Source organism: Prinia subflava, chromosome 8, assembly GCF_021018805.1.
Source record: "Prinia subflava isolate CZ2003 ecotype Zambia chromosome 8, Cam_Psub_1.2, whole genome shotgun sequence".
Lineage (NCBI taxonomy): Eukaryota > Metazoa > Chordata > Aves > Passeriformes > Cisticolidae > Prinia > Prinia subflava.
This window is the reverse complement of record NC_086254.1, coordinates 20,604,394-20,613,385: the sequence shown is the minus strand read 5'-3', so window position 1 is coordinate 20,613,385 and position 8,992 is coordinate 20,604,394. Positions and strand designations below refer to the sequence as shown.

General features: G+C 64.3%; 1 protein-coding gene across 1 annotated transcript; it reads left to right on the top strand.

The window, feature by feature from the left end:
• C1QL1 (complement C1q like 1) lies at nucleotides 1–6,264 on the top strand. The gene is made up of 2 exons (XM_063404011.1): nucleotides 1–787; nucleotides 5,802–6,264. The coding sequence occupies exons 1-2, from the start codon at nucleotides 227–229 to the stop codon at nucleotides 5,979–5,981; spliced, it is 741 nt and encodes a 246-aa protein (XP_063260081.1). The 5' UTR covers nucleotides 1–226; the 3' UTR covers nucleotides 5,982–6,264.
• The last annotated feature ends 2,728 nt before the right edge of the window (nucleotides 6,265–8,992 follow it).

Below are 8,992 nucleotides of genomic sequence, written 5' to 3'. Positions count from 1 at the left end.
GTGGTCCGGTGGGGTGGGCGTGGCCCGTGCGGCGCGGGGCGCACCGGAGCCAGCGGAGCGCAGCGGAGCCGCCGCCGCCAGCCCGAGCCCCCCCGCCGCCGCCGCCGCCGCCGCCCTGCTCCCCCCCGCCGGCACCATTCCCTCCCCGGGGCGCCAGCGCGCCCCGGCCGGGCGGCGGCTCAGCCTGGGCCGGAAAACTTTGCTGGCGGCCGCGGCGGGGGTGGTGATGGTGTTGGTGCTGGTGGTGCTCATCCCGGTGCTGGTGAGCTCCGCCGGTACCGACGGCCGGTACGAGATGCTGGGCACCTGCCGGATGGTCTGCGAGCCCTACGGCCCCGCCGCCCCCCCGCAACCGGCCGAACGCGGCCCCCTCCCGCCGCCTTCCACCCTGGTGCAAGGTCCCCAAGGCAAACCGGGGAGACCGGGGAAACCGGGACCACCGGGACCACCCGGAGAGCCGGGACCGCCGGGGCCGGTGGGGGCGCGGGGTGAAGCAGGAAGACCGGGACCCCCGGGATTACCGGGACCGGGGGCTACGGGCGCGGTGAGCGCGGCCACCTACAGCACGGTGCCGCGGGTCGCCTTCTACGCCGGGCTCAAGAACCCCCACGAGGGCTACGAGGTCCTCAAGTTCGACGACGTGGTCACCAACCTGGGCAACAGCTACGACGCCGCCTCGGGCAAGTTCACCTGCGCCATCCCCGGCACCTACTTCTTCACCTACCACGTCCTCATGCGCGGCGGCGACGGCACCAGCATGTGGGCCGACCTCTGCAAGAACGGGCAGGTAAGGGCTGCCCATCCCGGCTCCCTCTGCAGGAGCGGGAGCTCTGCTGTCCCCAAGCACGGGAGAAGGGCTGTGTGTGCTTCCTCGGGATGCCCCGTCCTTTTCCTGGCCTCAGCGATGCGCCCTCTGGGTGTTCCAGCGGGATGGGGTCGGGGGGATGTGGGAGCGGGAGGGAGGAGGATGGAGCCACCATCCTTCTCCTGGCCCCAGGAATGCACCTCCAGGTTGCCACATCCTCTTTGTGCTGACGATGGACTGCGGGTGCTTCCCCAGGGGCCCCGTCCTTTTCCCGGTCTCAGCGATGCACTCCCGGGTGCTCCATCCTTTCCTTGCTCCAGGGATGCACCCCCAGGGTGCCACATCCTTCTCCCAGTGTTGATGACGGGCTCTGGGTGTTTCTCCAGGGGCTCCATCCTTTTCTCAGCCCCAGAGATGCATCCCCAGATTGTCACATCCTTCTCCCAGTAGCAATGATGGGCTCTGGGTCCATCCCTGTCGTGCCATACCCTTTTCCCAAACACTGACATGCACCCAGGGGTGCTTTATCCTTCTCCCAGTGGTGAAGATGGGCTCTGTGTGCATCCCCAGAATGCTCTGTCCTTTTCCTATGCCCAGGGATGCACTCCCAGGGTGCTCTGTCCCTCTTTCCGTGACAATGATAGGATTTGGGTGCATTTCCAGGGTGCCACATCCTTCTCCTGGGCATGGAGGTGTAACCCCAGGGTGCCCTATTCTCCTCGCAGTGACAGGATGGACTCTGAGTGCACCCACGGGGGGCTCTGTCCTGCTCCCATCTCTGGAGCTGCATCCTCAGCGTGCCCCATCCTTCTCTCAGTACTGGAGGTCCTCCCCCAGGATGCTCCATCCTTCTCCCAGCGGCAATGACGGGCTCTGGATATGGCCCCGGGGTGCTCCGTCCTGCTCCCCGCCCTGAAGGAGCACCCCCGGGGTGCCCTGCCCTTCTCCCAGGGACAGTGCAGGGCTCCGGGTGCACCCCTGGGGTGTCCCATCCTCCTCCTCCCATTCCCTGATGCCACCCTATGTGCCCTGTCCCTCTCCCAGTGCTGGGAACAGTCACCATCCACCCTGACGTGTCCCCAGGGGTTCTCTCAGCTCTTTCCTTGGCCACGGAGATGTTCCTTGGGATGCTTTGTGGTGTCTTGTGGTGCTTTGGGGCACCCCCACAGCGTCCCCGTGGTGCCCCCCCGGCCATGCCATTGTCCCCGCTGAGGTCCCTGGGATCAGGGTCCCTTTGCAGGGACAGTGCCCGCGGTGGCCTCGAGGGGGGCAGTGCCTGCCCCGCTTTGGGGGGGGCTGCACCCCCAGCCCGGAGCGGGCTCTGCTGCTGCTGTGTCAGGAGAGACGGGCTGCGCGGGGGCACCGCGGGGACACACACCCCGAGGGGGGCTCCATCCTTCCCCCTCCCCGCTCCCACATCCCCCCGACCCCATCCCGCTGGAACCCTCAATGCCAGGACTCAGCCTCGCCATCCACACGCTTTTCGGGTGCCCCTTTCCCACTCCGTGTCCCCCTCCCGGCCACGACTCGAGGGACACGATGTGGATGTGACCCCCGGGATGTCACTCGAGTGCAGTTCCCCTGGATGTCACCGCAGCCGGCATTCCCGCGGGATCCATCCACTCTGCTCCCGCTTCCCATTGCTTCCTCCGGCATCACAGCCCGCGGTGCATCCTTGTCCTGAGGATGCAGGACCCCGAATTAACCCAAAACTGAGTTACCACCCCAGAAACAGCCGGGGTGTGGGGCGGGCAGTGGGAGCCTTGTCACGGCCACCGCGCTTCACCCCGAGCCCCGAGCCCTTCCCAGCGGGAGCTCAGCAGGAGCCGCTCGGCAGCTTTTCTCCATCCAAACAGTTCAGATTCCCTTTTATTTGGATTGGTTTTGTTCTCCCCCGCCCTCCAGCCCTGAATTTGGGGGGATTCCAGCACCACTTGGCACTTCAGGCTCTTTCTCCCAAGCAGCATCTGTGTAACTCCGGACTGAGCACCCCAAAACCTCACCTCAACCCTTTTGCCTCCCCCAAAATATTTTTGGGGACCACTCCAAACCTTCCAACCCCCCCAGCTCTGTGGGGCATCGACATTCCATTCTGGATGAATTTCCAGAAGCTGTGGAGCCCCTTGTCAAGAGGAGCCCTGCTCAGGCGAGTGATGCAACTTAATTAACTGCTTGTTAATTACTAAGAAGGCATCGCCGCATCGATATCTATAAAGAAGATTCCCCCCCCCGCCAATGCTCCAAATAATTTAAAAATGGGGTTATTTAGGGGGTTGCTGCCAAAAATCCCCCGTCCTTGGCACAGTGTGGGGTTCCCAGCAGATAAAGGTCGATCCTGGCATCTTCAGAGTGAGTCAGAACTTGGGGGGCCCCCTCTGACCCCCAAAAATCTCCTGGGTGCTGCCGCATTGGGGGCCACCAATCACCGTTGGGTCGGGGCTGGAGTTAATGAGAGCCAGGGGAGCTGCTGCTGGTGGTTAATTAGCATTAATTATTATTTGTATTAGCCCATAGCTTAGGCAAGGGCAGAGGGAGCGGGGAGGTGGACGGACGCAGGGACAGATTGATTGATTGATTGATTGATTGATGGACGGACAGGGCTAGTACCGGGTGGTTTTGGGTCCCCATGCTGTAGGAGGGCCATCCACAGCTCAGGGAGGATCACAGCCCCAGGGGACTGTTGGGGACAGTCCCCAAGGGTACACAAGGACCTGCTGGGGTGTCCTGGGGGCACCCACTGCCCTGCCTGGGGATGAGGGGGCATCTGCTGATGCACCCAAGGGCCCTGGGGGACTCCTGCTGCTGTGCCCGGGGGGTCTGAGGGGGCCACTCACGGCTGTGCCCAGGGGTGCTGGGAGGGCAGCCAGAGCTGTGCGAGGATCCTGAGGAGCACCTGCACTGCCCTTGGGGGTCTCTAGGGGCAGCTGCTGCCGCACCTCGGGGGTGCTGGGCCATGGTGGCACGTGGGGCACACGGTGTCCCCCAGGCCCCAAGGGTCACTTACATGGCAGCACCGCAGTGTCCCCTGTCTGCCTGAAAGCTCTTGGATGCAGCCACCTTGGGGACCACTCCAGAGTGTCCCCAGCATTGGGAACACCTCCAGCATTGTCACTGGGGTCAGGGACAGCGGCTGCAGCACACTCCAGGCTGGGGCCATGCCACCCCCATGGCTCCCACCTCCCGGCTGTGCCATGGGGAAACTGAGGCATAGAACAGGACAAGGGGGTGAGGCCATCGCGGGGGGCCGTGGTGGCAGCCCCCCTCCTGTGCCACTGCGGTGCCGGGAGCGGCTCAGCCCGGGCCCAGCGCTGCCATTTATCTTCCCTGGTTAGCGAGGGCTGGCGGGCGCGCGGTGACGAGGCGGCTCCTTAACGAGGGAAGACGGATGGCACCGGGCAGCTCCAGCTGTGGCGGGGGGACGACGATGGTGGGAGCCCGGCGCCAAATGGCTTTTCCTGGTTCTCCTTCCTCACGGCTTCTTCCCTCTCTCCTCTTCCTCAGCAAAACCCCAGGAGAGGCAGCGTCCCCTGGAGATTGGGGCGCTGCGACTGACTGGGATTCAGGGTCCCCCACCGGGACCCTCGCGGTGGCAGGGTAGACACAGGGTGACTTTTAACAGGGTGAGTGTTGCTGGTGGCATGAGGGACACGGCTGCGTGGGCGCGAACAAGTCCTGTGGGATCACCAGCCCGGCCGTCAGTCGGTTCCAGAGTTAACAGCATCTGACCCCAGCGTCGCGGGCTGCCCGTGGGCTCGGGGACGCGCAGCTGGGGAGGAGTGGTCCCCTGGGACTCCTGTCCTGGGGACAAAGGACGGGACTGCATGGGGACAGCCGTCCTTCTCCCAGCGCTCCGGGACACCGCAGCCACTCGCCGGTGCCTGCCCGCCCCGCGCGAGCCAATTAAGAGCTGATTCTCGTAGGTTGTAATTAGCGGCACCTCTTCCCGGCGCAGCGCTTCTGCATTTCACTTGGGATTTCACCAGCCGCCTTGTCACTGTCACCCAGCGCCGCGATCTCCCCGCGAGGCGCCGGCGGAGATTTGATTACCCAAAGAATTCTGCAGCGGCAGCGGGCTCCAGCCACGGAACCGCTTCTCCAGGCGGTGACGGCTCCTCTGGCTCTGCGGGCACCCAGGAAACCTTTACGGAGGGAGCATCCCTCCCCGCAGTGGGTGCGGGTCCGTGTGACGGGGGATTTGATTCAGCCCTCGCCACATGCTCACGGCTCCCTTGCAGCTCCTGGGAAGCGCTGCGGGATGCGCTGGGTTCAGTGGTTTGGTTTGAGGCTGGGCTGGGAGAAGAGGTCCTCTGTCCCAGGCGTGGTCCTGTATCCAAACCCAGAGACGAGGTCCTGTGTCTGAGCTGGGGCCCTGCATCCGAACCTGGATCTGGGGTCCCATGACAGGGCTGGGGTCCCACATCGGAGCTGGGAGCTGGGGTCCCACATCGGAGCTGGAAGCTGGGGTCCTGTGTCTGAGACGTCCCACAGCGGACTCTGGAGTTGGGGTCCCGAGTCTGAGCTGGGGTCCCGCATCCAAATCCAGAGTCGGGGTTCTGTGTGAGAGCCGTAGTCCCGTGTCTGAATGTTTAGCTGTGGTTTCCCTTGTTGCAGCCGTGGTCCCATGTCTGACACGGTCCTGTCCCCAAACCTGGGTTTGGGGTTCCGTGTCAGAGCTGTGGTTCTGTATCGGAATGGATTGGGCTGCAGACCTGTATCTGAATCCAGACCCGCAGTCACATGGCTGTGCCAAGGTACCCCGTCCAAACCCAGAGCCGCGGTCCCGTGTCTGCGCCCGCCGGGTCAGGGAGAGGCTCCGGGCGGAGCTCGGAGGAGCCGCCTCCGCCCGGGACCCGCTCACCCACGGTGGGGGACCCAGGGCACCCCACGCTGCACCGGACGGGTGGATCTGATTCGTGTGAGGCGGGAGCCGGCGTGTCCCGTGGGATCCGCGGGCAGAGGCGTGCCCTGAGCCGCTCCCGCGCTGTCCCCTGGGCAGGTCCGGGCCAGCGCCATCGCGCAGGACGCCGACCAGAACTACGACTACGCCAGCAACAGCGTCATCCTGCACCTGGACGCGGGGGACGAGGTCTTCATCAAGCTGGACGGGGGCAAAGCCCACGGCGGCAACAACAACAAGTACAGCACCTTCTCCGGCTTCATCATCTACTCGGACTGAGCCCGGAGCCGCGGCACCGCCCCCGGCATCCCCCGCAGTGATCCCCCCCAGCCCCACGGCATCCCTGTGCCGTGGTTTGGTTCCCTGCTGCCCCCCAGCTCCCCTCGCTCCTGCCCAGCCCCACGGCATCCCCGCCCCGGCTCCCCCCTCCCCGCGCTCCCGGCTGCCTTCCGTGCCCGGAACCCCCCTTTTCCCAAGGCTGCCAGTTGAGGGCTTGGGGCTGCAGAGGGTTGGGGGTGGCAAGAGGCTGGGGGTGCCCCCGCCGCTGCCCCACGGCACCCCCATCCCCCTTGTCCCGCCCCCTCGTCCCGCCCCTGCTCTCTGCCCGCCCGGGGCCGTGCCGGGGGTCTCGGGGCGGTCCGGCTGTACAGACGCGCGGTGTCCGCACGGCCCCGGCCGGGGGGCTGTGCCTGGGCGGGAGGAGCCGCCGTCCTGCCTCCCTCCCCCTCGCCGGGGTGACAACATGGTAAAGCAGAGCTGTGATCTCTCCCTGTCTGCTGTGTGTGTCCCCAGTGTCCCCCACCCTGGGGATGGGGTCTTCCTGCCACCACCCCCTCCCATCCCGACCCCACTTGGTTTGTCAAATCAGCCCAGTCACGAGAAGCTCCTTGTCCCTCCACCACCTTCAGTGGGGCCACTTGGGGTGCCACCATTACCATGGCCCTGTCCCCAGAGCCCAGGTGGCCCCACGAGGGGGTGTCCCCTGAGTAACACAGCATTGCCACTGTGAGGGGTGGGACACACAGAGCCACTGGGACTCTCGGGCACACACGCCCGTCACTGCTGCCTCGGCACGGGCAGGACATGGTCCAAACAGAGGTGACAGCGGGTGCCCGGGGCCAGTGGCCGCCTCCGGAGTGCTGTGGTGGGATCAGAGGATGGGAGCCCTGGGGAGGTGGAATGGCCTTGGGGACAGGACGGGGCTGCATGTCCTGGCTGTATGTGTGTGTCCTAGGTGTGTGTGTCCCCCAAGAATGAGTGTTCATATGCCCAGGTGTGTGTGTGTCCTCAGGTATGTGCCTGTGTTCCAGGGATGTGTGTCCCTCAGGTGTGTGTGTGTCTGTTTCATAGGGGTGTATGTGTTCCAGGTGTGTGTATGTGTGTTCCAGGTGTGTGTATGTGTGTTCCAGGTGTGTGTGTTCATTCCAGGTGTGTGTTCGTTCCAAGTGTGTGTGTTCATTCCAGGTGTGTGTGTGTTCATTCCAGATGTGTGTTCATTCCAGGTGTGTATGTGTTCATTCCAGCTGTGTGTTCATTCCAGCTGTGTGTGTGTTCCAGGTGTGTGTGTGTTCATTCCAGATGTGTGTTCATTCCAGGTGTGGGTGTGCTCCAGCTGTGTGTTCATTCCAGGTGTGTGTGTTCATTCCAGGTGTGTGTTCATTCCAGGTGTCTGTGTGTTCCAGCTGTGTGTTCATTCCAGGTGTGTGTGTTCATTCCAGGTGTGTGTGCTCATTCCAGGTGTGTGTTCATTCCAGGTGTCTGTGTGTTCCAGGTGTGCTCCCTCTCCCAGCTTTGTGCGTGTCCCCCAAGCCTCGGCGGGTCCCGGCCCTGTTCCCCAATACCGATCCCAGCTGGAGGCAGTGGCAGGGCCGGGCTGGATTACAGCCCCAAGCAGAAGGTCCCCAAGAACGGTGCGGCCGAAGCCCCGCCCGGGGACCCTCCCGGACCCTCCGGAACCCTCCAGAACCTTTCAAGCCCCCCTGGGACCCCCGGGACCTTCCAAGCCCCGCCGCTCGCCGGGGCTCTGAGCTGCTGCTGCTGCCCCGGGAGCCGCCGGCAGGGGGCGCAGGAGGCGGCGAGACTGCAGCTCCCATAGCTCATCGCGCGGGGCTCAGGACTACAGCCCCCATGAGGCACCGCGCGGGACGCAGCCAATGGGAGTCGGAAGGCGGTGCTGGGCCAATCAGGAAGCAGGGCGGGGCCTCGCGGGCAATTTAAAGGCGGCGCGGCGGCGGGAACCCGCCTGGAGCGGAATGAGGGGAGCCGGGACCGGGGCCGGGGCCGGGGCCGGGGCCGGGGCCGGGGCCGGGGCCGGGGCCGGGGCCGGGGCCGGGGCCGGGGCCGGGGCCGGGGCCGGGGCCGGGGCCGGGGCCGGGGCCGGGGCGCCCTGTGCTCCCAAAGGAGCTGCAGGCACAGTGAGGAGGCCGTGGCTTAAGTCAGGTCGTGAGGGGCCTAGCGGGCACAAGGTGTTACCGCTGTGGCGTAAATAGTTACAGGAGCGGTTCGGAGCCCAGGCGCCTCTCCCAGCGGATCGCCCTGGATCCCCTTCCCGAGGAGGCTCCGTGAGCACTAGCAGCATTCCCGAGGGAGCAGCTCCTTCCCCGGGGGAAGTGGAGGTGCCTCAAAAAGGAATCACCGTGCACTGAACACAGTGTCCAGCACACGATACAGTCCAGGACTGTAAATAGTTTCCCTCTGCATCCTTTAAAATGCTTAAAATGCTCTGTCCCTGCCGAGCCCGGCTCAGATCCTGCTCCCGGAGCTGCAGCAGGTGCAGGCACAGCCCGGCCCCGTGCTCGAGCCGCTGCAGTAACTGCACCAGAACGCTGCACGATGGAGAGACTCAAACCCCCTTTCAGAACTGATGTGGAATCTGCTCAAGAAATTTTAGCACTCTCCCTTTGTTCCTCCCTGCTGCAAGGATCCCAGGTGAACTCATCCAGCATCAGCAGCTGGATGTCTGGAGAAGGAAGGTGGGCTGGGGTCCCATATGGGTCAGCAGTTTTCAGGAAGCTTTCTGGCCATCCCTCCCAGAGCCCCTCTGACTGTCCCATTCCTGCCCTTCCACTGGCACTGCTGGGACTGAAGCCCCTTCACAGCAGCAGCTCTGGAGATCCCTCAACAGGAATTCCTCCCCTGGTTTTAATGGGGCATTCCTGCTAATATACTCAAAGGGAAAAGTTTTAAGGGATTTAGCACTGCCCTGACAAGCAATATAATTGCAGGTACCAATTCCTTTAAGGAATTTTATTGTGGTGCAGCAGCTCAATAACAGCTTGAGATGGAGCCTC

Excerpts from the sequence above, each read along its gene's own strand:
- C1QL1 (XM_063404011.1), top strand. The coding sequence starts at position 227 with ATGGTGTTGGTGCTGGTGGTGCTCATCCCGGTGCTGGTGAGCTCCGCC. Across the intron at positions 788-5,801 it reads ACCTCTGCAAGAACGGGCAG|GTCCGGGCCAGCGCCATCGC; the intron begins GTAAGGGCTGCC and ends TCCCCTGGGCAG.